Source organism: Citrus clementina, unplaced genomic scaffold (assembly GCF_000493195.1).
Source record: "Citrus clementina cultivar Clemenules unplaced genomic scaffold, Citrus_clementina_v1.0 scaffold_1, whole genome shotgun sequence".
In the NCBI taxonomy this organism is placed as follows: domain Eukaryota; kingdom Viridiplantae; phylum Streptophyta; class Magnoliopsida; order Sapindales; family Rutaceae; genus Citrus; species Citrus x clementina.
In genome coordinates, this window is record NW_006263303.1 from 26,646,643 (window position 1) to 26,663,741 (window position 17,099).

Genomic DNA, 17,099 nt, shown 5'->3' on the forward strand with positions numbered 1-17,099 from the left:
GAAGTTTTCTTTTGAAGTTTGAAATTAACACGCAGGGGGTTCAAAGCTGACATGCGAAAAATTGAGACGAGAGAGAGAGATCAAGCAACAAGCATGAAGTCCAACATTTTTTTAATTTTTTTCAGTTAACGATATAGTTTGTAAATATACGTCGGGATAGGTCCTTTACTTATATTGAAACGTAGGAATGGCAATGGGGAGGGGAGGGGAGGGGAGGGGACTCCCCGAATAATAACAGAGGATCCCCGAGGGTCCCCGATCCCTGAATAACTAATACATTTTTTTTTATTTTCGATTTTGAGTTAATCATATTAAAATAAAAAATTCAAATAAAAGTAAAGTTCGAAATATATCTTACATTAATATCTATTACAAAAGTCACATACATTAAATTAGTAAGTAACGCAACATGTAAGGGATACAAACTTCTTTTACAAACTATTATAAACAAATTAATAGTTTAATACAAAGTTGTTACAAATAAAATCAAATTTAGATTCAAAATTAACTTTTTCAATGGTGGCGTGGGCACTTTATAAATGTGGACTATTCCATTTACAACACAATAGTTAAATCGGAGCAAATCAAGAGCAAATATTAGATTAGATTAGATTAGATATTAAAATTGTGATTCGTTGTGGGCAATTATAACATCTAAAAATAAATAAAAAATAGATTTAAGTTTAAAATATTTAAAGAATATTAAAATTAAAAAAAATGTTGGGCTAATAGAATATACTCGGTCTTTTTAATGTCCTAAATAAAAATTTAGGACTTTAATTAGTTAATTAGGCCTAAAAGTTTAATAATATAAATATTTTGATTTTTTTATTTTTACCAATATTTATAATTTTATAATTTAAATTTTATAATTTATTTACTAGTAATTTTAAAAAAATTAAAATAAAATTAAAAATTAAAATGGAGAAATGGGTAGGGGATGGGGATTCCACCTCATCCCCGTCCCCTCTTCGAGTAAGAAATTGGGTAAAAAAATTCCCCCGTCCCTTCCCCGAATAAGAAATTGGGTATGAAATTATCCCCATACCCTCCCCGAATAGGAAAAATTCCCGAAGGTACCCGCCCCTGTGGGTATTTTTGACATCCCTATTGAAACGTCAAAATTACGGGGCAAAAACATATTGAAATTTTGACCATCACAAATGAGGACAATTAACTTCACGTCAAAGGGTACTCCATTTATTTCTGTAGGAAGTAGCAATTTATTTACACTAATTTCATTTTTTGAGGCATTAACGTACATTTAATAATAACTTATAAGATGTCGTTATTAATTTACAGCGTTTTAGCAATAACCACATATCTGAGGAGGATTTTGGTTGAGCTCGAAGTGGCTGAATAGTTTAACTTCAAATGAATCTAACAACATCTCTAGGTCTACTAATCGTGTATCCATGATCACTTGTATTATGCAGTCATCTATTACATAACTGTCGAGATACAAGTAGACATTAAAGAAAACATAGAAAACGCAGGAACCTAAATGATAAAGTTCATAAAGGAAAAACTTCACCGTGTCTCTCATGCAATATTGATATTGGTTTTGCTTTGATGGCTCATCTTTTGAAGCAGCCAACCCAACATGGATTCTCTTTGCTAGTGCAAAACTCATCGCTTGTATCGAGAGATAGTACTAGATTCTATTTTCACATACACCTTTCCTCTTTCATCATTTTGTTTACATCATACATATATATAATTAATTAATTTCTGCTTTCGCCATCTTTTAATGTTTTATTTGCATGGGAATAATGACTTCTCTCTCCTTCTCTTTCGCCATTTTTTTGAAAAGCATTTCATTCAGCTGGACTGCCCCACTCCCACTGTTAATCGTCATCATTGCAACTCAGATGGTGGTGGGGATGGGCTGCTTCTATCTTTTCTTCTTTATTATTTCTTTTTCCTTTTCGATACTAGCTACTTCTTTTATTATCTTTTTCTTTCCGTAAAAATTAAAAAAACTTATAAAGCTTAATTTGGGAAGATATCAAGAAAATGAATGGAAGAATCAAGCCAAATTTACAGAAATAGCTTAAAATTAGGGCGAATTTGTATATACAAGCACCTCAGTTACTAATTTTCTTATATTAACAACAAACTAAAGATGAGTATTTCATATGTGAATACTTTTAAGTAATGCATGTCTATTGTCTTTGGATTACTTGTCGCCTGTCAATTGACTATTGATAACCATCAACCACTTTTATACGGCTTTTTTAAAACTGTGGACTACTTGAAGACATTTATGTTTGAAATGGTCATCGGAATTTTTTTTTTTTAAAGAGATAGGGACTGAAAAAATAAATTTGCGTTGGGATCATAATTTTTTTTAATGAAATCGAAAAAAAAGTAAGTGGACTAAATTTACAAATGGGCCAAATTCATGTCGTTTCCATAATTTTCTCAAGAATCAAAGTTTTATCATGTTTGGGGAATAAACAAATGAATTAAAATCAAGCGCCACTTGTCGATAAAGGAACTTTAATGTCTGGAAGTTAACCTCTTGGGGTACCTAACTTGCACCAAAAATACCCTCCAGATAGATTGATACGCGGGGTATGCCCCGCCAAAATCAAAGAATTGACGAAAGTACCCAAAAAACAACCATCACGTGTGCTATCTCAATCACCCAAAAGAAATATTTAATTTGATGGAATCAAATCATGTCAACAAAAAAGAGAGACAACCAACGGTAAAAATCAACAAAAATCATAAGCAGCCCCCAAAGAACAGTGGTCTTTAGCTACCATAACCTTCATTGTGCAGACAGCTTCTGTAAAAAGAAATTTGGAACACCTGAAGTATACGTCACGTGCACTAAACGACTGCACTTGTCTAAAATTGCCTTCTTGCTCTCCAAGCGTATTTCAAATGGCTAGAAAACTGCTATAATGATAAAAGGTTTAATCTCTCTCTCATGACCTCATATATCCATACTCTCTAAATTTTATCACCAACACACACACAAAACCAGAGGGGGCTAAGGTCTTTTTCAACCTCTAGCCACTATTTTTTCAGAGCGCTTGCAAGCTCTCATCACCAAAAAAGCCCAAGTAACTGACTTGAGTATCGGAATGTGGTCGCTCATTTTCTTATTTTACAGATTGGGAGGCATTGATCTTCAAGATTTCCAACTCTCACCCAAGCCCCTCGCTACTGCCATCTTAATCATACTCTTCTTTAGCCCGTTCTAAGCCCAAGATAGCCCATACATCACGGTTCAATGAGGTACCTTGAACCCCTCAAAACAAATTCATTGTTTTGATGAGATTTTATCCATCTTCCCTATAAACTAAAATCCACTAAAAACATATCCATTTAAATTGAAAAAAAAAAGTGTAAGCTTTGTGTTCTCACTTTCATTAAGAGAACTTCTATCCTCTCTTTTGAGCCTAATTGAGATTGACATAGTTTTGTTGAAATTACTAGGTTACAATGCGGAAACATAAAGATTGATAAAAAAATAGAGAAAAAAGTTTTTGAATAATTGTAGTATTATTAAATAATTATGAATAACAATATTAGGTTTTTTAGATTTTTTTATACTATCCTAAAATATCGTGAATTTATTAAAATAGACAAACATGAAATATTATTGTATAATAAAATTATCCTAGCCGAAATAAGAAAAACAAAATAAACGGCGCCCAAATCTAATGTGTAAAAAAAAGATAAAAATCCTAAAAGAAATTGGGAAAAAAAAGGGGAAAATATCTTAAAATTTCAAAACAACCATAAAAGAAATGGAATTTTTAACTTGAACATATTGCAAAAGGGCTTATAAAAGAAATGAAAGTTTGAAAACTGTATATTATATCACCCAGACGGGTGCTTGTAACTTAAGTTATGAATTCGAAAATGTACTATGTTCATTCTACACAATCTTCCTACATCACTAGCTAGGCACGGTTACTTGTAAAGTTATGAATTCGAAAATGTACTATGTTCATTCTACACAATCTTCCTACATCACTAGCTAAGCACTGCCAGAGAATTTGGCATACTTTTAAAAAAACAGCTAATTGGGTAACGCCGTCATAAATAACACCCTGCATACCTAGTGTAATAGAGAAGAATACAGATAACAGAGTGAACTCACTCGAGCAGTTGCTGCCGATGAGTGCCTTTCAGTGTTTCTCATTTTGCTCCAACATATGAGTTATGACATGTTCTGCTCAGAAAATTCTCATTTCCTGCTTTCTAAACTGGAGATTTCCTTGGCCCAAATCTCATAATTTTATTGGGTCCTTGCAAGGCCTAGCTGTTCCCTAATTATCATCAATTAAGTGGCCCATTTTCCCTCTCAAATTCTGGGCACTCGATGACAATATATGCATATATTCGCACAAAGTGAACTCACTCGATGACAGTTGCTATAGAATTTCTTTTCAGAAAAAAAAAATTGTAAATCTACAATTTCCTTTTTTCTTTTTTTTGTACAATACATATATTGCTACGGTAAATTAAAATAACTCGTTTCTTTTTGGAACAATTCATTTGATTTTGATGATATCAATGTTAATTTCCTTATAGATGCTAGACAATTAATCCCGAAATTTTTATTATTGGAAGGAAATGAATCATACTGAAGGACTGAAAACTGAAAGAAGAAAGTATTTCATTTTCTTAAATCGTCGTATGATTGCTTATTATTATTTTTTTAATTGCATGGTTTTATTATAATTTAAATTCAGGTAAATCATAAGCTCAGTGCAGTTGATAGTGGCGATTTCGATTGAGATGAGAGTTGTTATCCGGAGGTGATAATTTATCACATAATCCGTTATCATGAAATAGAATGTTTGATTAACTTTGTTTAAAACTTTTAAACATTTTGCCTTCATTTTTTAGTATGTCACCGAGGATAAATGCTCATAGAAGTAAAATTAACGACAATTATTTAATATTCGGTGATCGGGAGAAGAGTTTGACGTATTTTTAACTTGAAGGAGAACATAATTATTTTTGTCAAACAAGACGGCGGGATATAATTATTTTCTTTAATTAATGATCAATCATCGCCCAAGACTTAAAAAGGCCCAAAAACAAAAAAAAAAAAGTCGGTGGATAAGACAAATAAATTATTGAAGTAAAATATAGCATTTGCCTATCGGCTTCGGTGGCACTACTTACTATGCATATGTTAAGCCTGTTGAATTTTAACATCATAATTCATAAAGCACTTGGATAATGGATTTTTTCTTTTTTTTTTTCACTCAGTGATCGAATATGTCATGACTCATGATGTGTGTCAAATGATTTATGGACAAAAGTACTAGGATTATGTCGGTGTTCATTAATATCACAGAGTCCAAGAGTCATAAGAATTGAGAAATTATTACTTGTACGGTAATTAATAAATGAGAAAAAATAAGTGTAAAGACTAAAATTGAAAAGTTTTTTTTAAAATATGAAAATATATAAAATATTATTTATTTAACAATATTATTTATTTTTAACATAATTTTAAAAAACTTACCTACTAAATTAATTTAACAATATTTAATAAAAGTACTTGTTGATAACTATACTGTTAAAATATTTTAGTGAAAATTTTATTTTTAGAAACTCTGGTTAAATAAGTTTTATTTAAAAAATTCTACCAAACAAAAAAGTTGGGTGAGATGGACATTATATCATTTATGAACTCATCCAATAACATGTTCAAGCATTCATAATATATAGAGCATATATTCAGAATTTATTCAGCAATCTCATTAAGATCATCTAAATATTGTAAATATTTCCTATAACAAGTATACACACAATTACATCAATAAAAATTATTAGTTTTATGATATCTGCCAAGCTTTTCCACCTTTCATGTTGAATTTCTTTATCCTTCCAAAGAACATAACTAGAATGAGAATCACTTTCCCTTGGTTACTCCATCTTCCAACAAATCCATACCATGCATCTTTGCATGAGCTATCAGGTCTCAATTGCCTTTTACAGCTGTAGCCTGTTGAAAATCCAACATTCCCATATGCACTGCCCAAAAAAAAGAATCATAAAATTTCATTTTAGAACATTAAATAAATCTTAGATGGTAATAAGCTAGATTCTCTCTCCAATACTGATTTATAGGGTAAATGTTTGTTTAATCCATATATTCTAAAAAGTGCCCCAATATACTTGTGTTAATAAATTAATTACATTTTTTTTATTTACTTTCATAATAATACCCCATGCGACAATATTTTTTAAATTAATTAATTAATTTATAAGAAAATTTGATTAGCAAAGAATTACTAATTATTTGTTAACAAATTAACAAATAAATATTAGTATGAAGGAGCTAATATTTTTTATACCTTTACAATAATCTTGCAAATAATTATTTGTAAATAAATTAATATCAACCGACTTAAAGTAATATTTAATATCCTTTCAACAATCTTACTAATAACTGTATATAAAATTTTAATTTACCAAATTTATCCTAAAATTAAAATAATAATATAAAAATTTTGCATTAATATTTTTATTTTCAAGGTTAATTTGATGAATTAATATTTTTTTTTCATTAATTATATCCAGAAGAATTTTGTTGCAAGGTATTATTATGAAAAGAAAGAAAAATTAAGGGCAGGAAAATAATATATTTAATAACAAAAGTATTTTGGGGTACTTTTTAAAATATAAAGACTAAGTTATTAAGTCAAAATATATAAACTAATCGACCATTTACCCCAAATTTTGATATACTATGCAAAGTTATATAACCAAAGTATAGCTATTCAGCTTTGGATGGTATAGAATTTGAAGTTTATAAATGCGGACATACGTAGTGAATAATTGTGTAGCTACATCACATACAATATGAACTCACCTTATAACTTCTATAGTGACGTTAAGCACATTGAAGTTGAGGGGGTCTTTCTTCATTTTATCTCTCTCTGTGGTGCAGACTAGAATGATAAATATCACCAAATAAGAAAGTTGTGAGAATATGAAATTCTGCACAAAAGTCTTCTTTTTGTTTTTCTTTTCCTTGCAATTTCTTGAAGGCAAAAATGCTGTGTATGGTGGGAGATACCTGGAACACGTTAATGTAAGAAGAATTTTAATTTACGATTTAATTACATATGAGGTGTTAATTTCAGCACATATGTTAATCTCGATTTACGATTTTTTTTTTTCAGACCCCTACGCCTAGGAAATAGGTAAATTAAAGCCAGCAAGACTAATTAATCAGACTTTTAACGTAAACGGGAAAGAGGATTCAAAGTTCTAGATCGGCCTGAATTTTCAAACAATCAAATTTCTATATACATATTTTTGAATCTTCAAACAATCAAATATTCTATGCTTTTAACATCAAAGAATACAAAAAATTAATGGATAGAAAAGAATTATCAATTAGAGATATAAGAAGGAGTCATTGAACAGTATGGAAAATACAAAAATGAACAGTCAATGTATGAATCACGATGCATGTTTGCCCTTAGGTTATTTGACATTATGATATGATATGGTACAGTTGGTATACGTTTATAAAAGAAGACGATTGGGTATTGAAAATAAAACACTTCATGATAAGATCGTGGTATTTCAACTTCAATAATATTAGACATTAAAACACGTACAAGCTTACTCCAATCTTAGTTTTATGAAACGGATAGAACTTGGCTGTTATTGATAATAGGAAGGGTAATCTCTATTTGGTCGGCTCGGCTGGGTTCAAGACTATGAATCTTTTGAATAAATTAAGAATGATTGATGCCACCACGTGTCCAAAGCGTGAACTTTGCATGGAAACACTCAGAGTCTCAGACTGACTGTCCTTGTCATATGAGAAATCTAAATATATTAAACCCTTAGTATATTAGCTTACGTGAGACAAAAAGTTACGGGTCTTTTACTTTCTTACCAGTTCATTTATGCATCCAATTATCTTCGGAATTTTCTTGTCTTTCTTTAATAATCACTTTTATTGAAAAGAAAAAAAGAAAAAAAAATAACGTACATTTTTTTTAAAATTCTTTTAGGACAAGCCATCGGTTATATTTTAAATATGGAGTCTTTTACCCACTGTCGTGGATTTGACTACAATAAAAAAGGCAACAATGTACTAAACGTCCATCAATAGGAATTTAGACCGCTGATGTAAAACCAGCTTAATAACATTATAACGATTACTCTTAACGTTACGACTATAAGTTGGGTTCAATTGGTAATTAAATTATACTAAGTTTGGTGGATTCATATAAAATCAGCTTTTAACATCGGGCAAGAAAATTTGATGTTCAAGTTATAAGATAGATTTGGTGTGGATACGTTTAAATCTTAAATATAACAAAGTAGTATATCTTTCTTTTAGAAAAAGATAAAATCAAAGTTTTAAAAAAAAAAAAAGATAAGAAAACTGAGCGGACGAGAGAGTGAGAAAAAATACTCACATCATGACGACAAAGAGCACCAAAATTGCTGGAGAAACGATTGAAATATCAAATACAGATTCGCCTGTGTGCCTCGAGTTAACAACTTGAAACAAAGAAGCAACAAGTTTCTCAAAGAAATTCAGGCCGTCCGTGGCTTCTGAATCCCATTCCAAGGCACAAAATAGAACCAACTGAACAAATATGAAACCAAAAACAGTAATAGCCAAAAAATAAGAATAAGCCTTAGAGAGCAAATGGCGATAAATCATCTCTTTTGAATTTCTCAAAATGTAATCAAATTCTTCTCGATTTGTGATTTTCTTCAAAACCCAGATCACAAATCGGAGACAAGATGGATACAATGTGTTTCCAAGAAGGCCTTGTGGAAATAAAATCAAAAGAAGAAGTGCATTCTTCTTGAAAACCATCATGTTTTCATTTGTAGGAACGAAACCACAATTTGAGAAAGTGGAAGCAGTTGTGAAAACAGAAAATGTAAATATCTGAAGACCCTTTTGCTTCAAAATTTGTTTTGCACTTGGAGCAAGGCTTGTGTACAGAGCTACTAAACTAGAACCAACTACGTGAGTCACTAAAATATAACCTAGTACCACATAAACCAAAACCCTAACAGAATTATACTTCAAATTATCATCATTTGATGACATTCTATGCTCATTTTCGAGGCCATTGTTTGGCTCCTCATTTGTTATATACGAATGAGAGACAATTCCCAGTTCTATTTGGTCGGTAAACTCTGTTGAGTTTTCACTAGAAGAAGAAGAAGAAGAAGAAGAAGAAGAAGGTGTGAGGTTTGGGTTGATTCTATTTTCAAACAATTGATTTAAGGAGTAAAATTTGGATCTTGCATGGAGACCAAACATAGAAATGAAAACTTCACCGCCCACAAACATCAAAATGGTCATAATAATAAGCTGAAAATTTGAAAATACTTCCATTTCAACGGTTGACATGCTAGAGCCTGTCATAGCAGAAACAGAAGTGAAGAACACATCAATGTTTTTAGGGTTTATGAATGAAGAATCTCTTGGCTTTGAGACCCTCAAAATCAAGTAACCGACTGAAGAAATTGATATGAAATAACTAAGTTGAATCCATAAAGGGTTTACTTTTAAAACCAAGAAACGAATTGAGGACAAAAATAAACCAAGAAAACATTGGTGGAAGCAGGAGATTTTCGCACTAGAGAAGTGAACAAAAGTAGAAGCAAAGTTGCGCATCTTTGCAAACATTTTCTCCTGACGAACTGGCCTATGCTGTTTGGAGAGTGGGAAAAGAAAGATGGGTTTTAAAGACCATTAATGCTAAGAAAAAAGAATAAAAAAATAATTGAACTAGGAAATGATCGTTGATTGGAGAGGGATAAGATTGAATAATTCGCCTTTATTATTAGTTTTAAATCATAATTGGAATATTGGTTATCAATTATTCTTCTTCGACTATATATTAGTAATATATGAAAAGGCAGATTATTGAAGGGGCATATCGGGCATGCATGTGCAATAATAATGCGTATTGTATGGTAAATGGAATGAAAATTCAATTAATAGCCGGTTTATGTACTAGGTAGGACAGCCGTACTGTATATCTTTAGGTTAGATATATCATGTATATAACTAATAATGGAAAATAATATAATAAAGAAGAAATATATATTAATCGTACAAAAATGATAAGCCTAAATTTAGAAGAGAATTTAAAATTTGTCATTTCATCTATAAATACATTGACTACACATTCAAACAAGGAAATTAATTCCTTAAAAAATTTTATTTTATTTTATTTTTTACGGTCTTTGCAGTCTTATTATTGGACTATACAATTTAAAACACATCTATTTAGTTTTAAAAAATTGAAGTTTTATAGCAAATTCATTTTCACTGATAATGTGAGATATTATTTTCTTAATTAGAAATCTAACCTTTCCACTTGATTCATACTTACTAACGGTCAAGACATTCATTTGAAAAAAAATGATCCATGATTATACATTCTCTTATTGTATGATACATCCATTGACAGTTATTTTACTGCGATTATTTTTTGTTTAATAATAAAATGTATTTTAAAAGATTAATTGTACTTTTTAATTTTTTTTAAAAAGTTTAAATTAATAAAAGGAGTTATTTCAACTTAAATTTAGACATTTATATATAACCATTTATTTAACTCAATCCAAAGGCTGAGATATTTTCTTCTTTGACATTTCACATTTAACCCTATTAAAAATAACTCAAAAAATTAAAAAGCTGATATGGCACATTAAATTCTTCCTTCTTCATCAAAATGATAAATTTTCACTTAAATTGAAAAAAAAAATCCCGATTCTAGCAAATCGTAATCTTCTCAAATTTAACTCATAATCTTTGCAAAGAAATTAAGACTAGCACACTAATGATTTGATCAAGAAGCCAATATATATTTATTTCGACATCAAACTAAACCATGCTCACAGTTCTTTTCCTCTTCAGTTCATCTTTATCATACATCTCTTCTATTAATTCGCTGCTTTCCTCGCAGTCAGTTTCGGCCTCTCGAATCAACAAACCTTCCAAGGATCTAATCCAATTACTAGGTTTATTGATTGATGTTGCCAGATTTAATTTCTCTGGTTGACAGCAAAAATTGATTTTGATACAAGTTTAAAAATACTTTGAAATACTAAGTGATATGAATTGTATGCTTCTACAAAGAATTCGATGCTCCGTATCTTTAACTACATATGTGGTAAATTTTATACCAAGGAATTTGACAGTAGGTGTATTTCATTATTATCAATTAAGTGCGACATTATATAAAATTTGAGCTACACTTCGGTTAGACATCGGATGTGGCTTGAGGCTTGCTAGACTTTTTATTCTATTCTACAGCTCTTGAAAAAGTTGTAGGTGTTTGATAAGAATTTCAGAAAAGATTTACACAGAGAAAATTTGTTATTGGTAATTATATCCGCTGAAAAAGAAGCATATGAAGTTCTCTCTCTCTCTTTAAGTTTAATGTGGCATACGAGCTTTTTATTTTTAAAATTTTGAGTTATTTTTAATAGAACTTTAATGTTAGAGAAGCAAATATCTCAGCCCTTGGATTGAGTTCAATAAATAATTAGGCATTGATGTCTAGATTTAAGTTAAAAATTTAAGTTGAAATATTCCTTCCCCTTTAAAAAGGGATCGAGATCATTATTACAGATAAATCATGCATGATACGTGTATGAAGATTAAATGTATAAATTTTCAAGTCATGGGCCATGGAGTGGAAATCTTAGGATCATCAATTGTGCTCTAGATAATTATTTTTTGTTATATCATTCTAAAAAATAAACTGTATAAGAACAAGTCAAAGCCATCAATTAAAACCTTAGGATTTAATTAGCAAAATTTAAAATTATACATGATAGGGTTGACTAGCAAGAGAACCTATGGAATATTAAATTTACAAAAATATAAAAGAATAGTTGTCAATATTTAATGTCAATTATATGTGTGATGTTGTGCTTATTCAATTAGGATACTTAATTTTCATATCAACTGATATGTCAGAAATAAAATTTTATAATTTGGATTGCAAATGATAAAACCTAATAATTAACTCTTACTTGAACATGTTAAATAATGACACATCATTTGTCTCGTTCGTAAGATTTAGAGCTCTATATCTTTCTATGACGCATACTAACTATTTCAATAAAATAAATAGAGCATTATTATATTTAAGGTTCGGGTATGTTGAAATCGTTCTAAAGTAGAACACTCCTTCATAACCACATATCAAAATTATAATGATTTTTTTTTATTATTTATCACTTTGCGTGTGTGGCTGAAATTTGTGCTCCACCATTGATTAAGTCCAATATAATCATAACCTAATATTTAATATCCCATGATTGAATCTATAATTATCAAATAATTTAGGGAGACTCGTCGTGTTCCTAGTACTTGCTATTATTCTTAAAAAAACATGGTAATGATCGACACTAGTGATGGAATTATGATGGTGATCCAAATTTGTATAATAAGCAATAATTTCGTCCAACTTTTCCTAAATCTAATTTGCCTTCCTCCCCGTGTACAAGCCGCGTATAGTGGGACCCCACATCTACGCTTAACGGTCGGCGCAGATAGCAGTTGAATAGGCTGCAACTGCTAATTTCTCGTTTTAAAATTCAATTATTGTTCATTATCAAATTAATGAAATGTTCGCCAACAACTTATTTAGGCCCTTTTGTCCCCAGAGCTACATCACCGAAGAGTTCTTAAATAATTTTTTTTGAATCGCCATTTGATTTCGAGGTTTAGGAAGATTAGGAAATTAAAAATTTGATTGTCCTATCTTTTTAAATAAAATAAAATATCAAGGGATTTTTATGTACTTTTATTTAATTGATTACTTAAGTTCAAATTCGGGAGAGGTAGAAATTAAAAAATCATTTTGGACTTTGTTCACTCTCACACCTTTTTTTTTTTTTTAAAAAAAAGAGAATCTTAGGGCCTTTTTTATATTGATGTGATGTGACGTGAATTTATACACATACGCATATACATATGTATGTATGTGTGTAAAAATTGATACTGTATAATAATTATAGTTCTTAAATAATAATTTTTATAAATATAGTAAAGATGTAATAAATTTTCATAATAAAAGTTTGGGGATAAAAATAATTTAATTTCCAAACTACAACAAAGATGTAATGAGTTTTTTTTTTATCATAAAAGAATGAAATAAAAATTAATTTAACTTCTAAACTATAATAACAAGTGTTTATTAAATACTTTAACAATTAGCTTTCTGTAAATGAAAGTAGAATAGTATTAATGCAATAAGAAATCATGGCAATTGAAAATCACAAATTAAACTGTGAAAATTCAGCATTTAGGATATTATTATACTATACAAAAATTTAAGATATTATTATACTATACAAAATGATGATAAATGATGACCGTTATGGAATTTTGTTATGAGGGATCTCCTTAATTAATATTTAATAGCACTTACAGCTAAGTAAAATTTCTCCACTCGTCTATTTTTTTTTTTTTTTGAATACTGATTAATCATCAGGTTACTGCATTACACAGATATTTACAACAATTGCTTATTGTAGCAGAGATATTACACTGATATTTATAATCAGATATACATAATTGGGACTTACATTATTACAATGAATTCTATGAAGTATATGCCCAGACAAATAACCCCTCACAGGAGAGAGATGTCCATACTCCACTTGCATTTCGCAAGAGAGAAGGATTTTTAAATATAAAGAACATTTAAAGAACATTTAGCCCCCACACGCTCACAGATATACATGTGTGTGTATTTCAATGAGGGTTCTCACACTTTATTTTGTATATTAATACACTACATGATATAATAGCATTCTCATTCTTTAATAAAGTACAAGAGTCTCACAAGATAACAACTATATATACACATACATAACTTTTCTCTAATAAAAATATTTTCATTTTAATAAAGTAAGAATGTCACTAATAGATAGAAAACACATATTTCAATGCACTAATATATATAAAATACAGATTTCAATGTACTAATACATAAAACAACACGAATTTCAATTCACTAATGAAAAAAAAATACAATCTTGAATGTATTGAAATATGTATCTTTTAATATTTTAATGACATTCTCATTCTAAGAAAGTGAAGATGTTCTCATTAAATAAAAGCTACGTGTATGTATGCATGTGTGTGTGTACAGAGGGAGAGAGAGAAAAGGTTAACTATTTAAGCAAACAAAAGAATTATTGAACTGTCTTCCTTGGTACTGTCAGCGTGTTCAATTCCTCGCATAAAAAAAGCACTTAACTATACCAATTTTATACTTTATTTTGGAGAATCATCGAGAAAGATGATAATATTTGGAGGACGTGGCCATCTCAAAGGCCTTATGTTATTTCTTAAATTCTCAAAGGGCCTTAAGTTAACTCTCTCACTCTCTCTCTCTATATATATATCTCAAGTGCTACGTGGAGCAACAAGACCATGATAAATATTCAAGGATTTCTCTAAGTTACATGCATGTATCTTACAACCCTCTCACATGAATAGTATTCATACACTATTCATGTGAGAGGGTTGTAAGGTACATGTATGTAACTTAGCATTACCCAATATTCAAAAGAATTATTCTAATTTAATTCAACTTAATAATTTGATTTTTTTTTAAATCAACAATTTGATAGTTTGATTCAAATTTAATAGCAATTTAATTTTTGACCACAAAGATGCTGTCATATGTAAATGTTATGCAAATATTATTGAATTTAATTTATTGCAATTAGAAACAATGATATTTAAACCAGGTTATTATTAATATCCTGAAAAGTTAGTGCAATAATTTTTTTTTATAAATTGTTGCATGAGAGGATTTTCCTACGGATTTTAAAACATGAAGAGAAAAATGGTTACTTTCACCAAATAAAAAGACAGTTTTGGTCATTTTACTAAGTTATAAGCCTATCAGCTATATTTTGTACTTGATTTCAGCATCAAGATTCTAGAGCTAGTTCATGTTCATTGAACAATGATCTTTGATTTCAATTTTGGGTCATTGGAAAGCTGAACAGATCAAGATTCAACCTGGTGAAAATTGACTCTCCAGTTTGACATAATCAAAGACTCGGTATGCATCTATGATTTTACTTAACTCATTGCCAAAGGAAACTGTCATAAGTTGTTCTGAAAGGCGTTCTGTTGAGAAACTGTATACACTGGAAGGTGTATGCCCCGACTTCACAACATTGCTCAGTGGTGTGTGTGAAATTATGTAAGCATCAGCGATCCTAAATCCAAATAAAGGAAGCTTCAATTGCAATCTACTGTATGAAATTAAGTCTACAAATCAAATTGATAATATTTAGAGTTTCGCATACCAGTGGTCTATCCCTCTTGGGAAGAAGAATTAAGTTTCCTTTTAAGGATCTCGTTCTCCTTCCTTAGTTTCATTATCTTCAACTTTAGCGTTTCAACACTCCGAACAGAAGTCAAATCTCGATTATGCTCAGCCATCTTTGTTCTGTTCATCAATACTGCAATACATATATACACACCAGAAGTTACAAAATTCTCATAACATGACCCTGAAGTCCAATAACAGTCAAATCCTATTCAAGCCAAGCCCTCAAAATGGCTCCACCAGGGGTTCAATTAACAAGGATATATATGTTTATATGATATGTTTTTTCGGTTGGCATTTCAGAGCTAATTAAGCAAGTACCCAGCATCAATACATACTTAAATATGAAGTTCACTTAAACTGAAATCCCAATAGTTTTGGTTTGATAGACTAAACAATCACCAAAAAGACATGGATAAAAGAACATACATTCCTTTTCCAAGTCCTGGACTCTCTTGTTCAACTCATTTTTCTCTTCCTGTTCAAGCAATAGACAGTCCTTCAAATCCTGAATTTCAAGATTATCTGTCACAATATATATAATTAGCAAACATATCCTATAGCTTCCTACAGCAAATTAATAAAATCTGGTACAGAAAGTCACTAATTCACAACAAAAAGCAAGACCTCACATTTCATTTCCACATCAAACTTGACTTGATCCAACCTTTTTGCCAGAGTTTGCATATGCATTTTATGAGCTGCTAAATCTTGGTGGAGGTTACTTATCGTTGCTTCGTTTGTCGCTTTTTCAAGCATTAAGCTTCTAACAAATGCAAAAATTTCATGCTCTTAGAACTTATGAATGCTACATACTTGAGCAATGCAATAGTAAGTTGTATCCTATGTATTTTATTACCTGATTTGATCCTCAAAGTCTCTGGCCTTTGCTGCATAATCTTGCTTCATCGAATCAATGACCTTCCTAAGCTCCTGCTCAATCACTTCCAAGTTCTTAGTTAATTCAAATTAGACTCGAAAAACTGTGGGACTGGGAGCCTCCAATCAAACTCACATATTCTTTGCTGAGATGTTCGTCATTTACTCGCTTCAGTTCCTCTTTCAAGCTCTGGCACTTTGCTTTTCGTTCAAGCTGCATTCAATTCACTTTAGAGTTACATAATTAAAATTTAGGACTTTAAAAAAAAAATTGGTTCTTTCGTCGATCATCTACTTCATTTTCTATAAAATCAAGGAATTTTCCACTAAAAACTCTTAATAACAAAAACGGAATTTAAATTATAAACCTGATCCGCCAGATTCTCTAAAGATTCCGTATAACTATTTCTCGCTCGCTCATTTTCTGGAAAACACAAATTGCAGAAAAAAACTGACGTTTTAGGTTTGAGTTTTTTTAATTGAATGCAACAAATAAATAGACAAATAAACCTTTTTTGAGGGTATTGCAAGTGATTTCAAGAGCTTCTCTTCTCTTGGTTTCAGCATTACAACTCGATCTCAGCAATTGAACTTCAGAAATGGCGCGTTTGAAATCCTGAATTTGATGAATAGGAAAGTGATAAGTAAATCCTTGTTTGGTTTCCGAGAAAGTGTAGGAAAAGATGAAAAAGTTACCTCGTGGATCTGATCGAAATCGGAGAGTAGCGATTCCATTCCTTCGTCACTTGTTGCCGCCATTTTCTGTCCCTTTTTCAAATTTCAAGTACTCTACTCTATTTATTTATTTGTAGCCCTTTTTCGAAATACACAAACACACACACACACAGCCTCGAGGCCCATAAAGCGAATATG

The 17,099-nt window shown here is 30.4% G+C and overlaps 2 protein-coding genes across 2 annotated transcripts; both read right to left on the reverse strand.

The window, feature by feature from the left end:
- Positions 1–5,813: 5,813 nt before the first annotated feature.
- LOC18055001 (probable cation transporter HKT6) lies at positions 5,814–9,646 on the reverse strand. Its single transcript, XM_024177920.1, has 3 exons — positions 8,424–9,646; positions 6,854–7,060; positions 5,814–6,012 (listed from the first exon to the last, which is right to left on the reverse strand). Exons 1-3 carry the CDS (start codon positions 9,644–9,646, stop codon positions 5,814–5,816), a joined length of 1,629 nt encoding a protein of 542 aa, XP_024033688.1.
- Positions 9,647–15,173: 5,527 nt separating this feature from the next.
- Positions 15,174–16,985, reverse strand: LOC18055002 (protein At-4/1). Its single transcript, XM_006453171.2, has 9 exons — positions 16,923–16,985; positions 16,737–16,842; positions 16,595–16,650; positions 16,363–16,440; positions 16,207–16,280; positions 15,980–16,113; positions 15,777–15,872; positions 15,325–15,480; positions 15,174–15,234 (listed from the first exon to the last, which is right to left on the reverse strand). Exons 1-8 carry the CDS (start codon positions 16,983–16,985, stop codon positions 15,332–15,334), a joined length of 756 nt encoding a protein of 251 aa, XP_006453234.1. The 3' UTR covers positions 15,174–15,234; positions 15,325–15,331.
- Between the last annotated feature and the right edge of the window lie 114 nt (positions 16,986–17,099).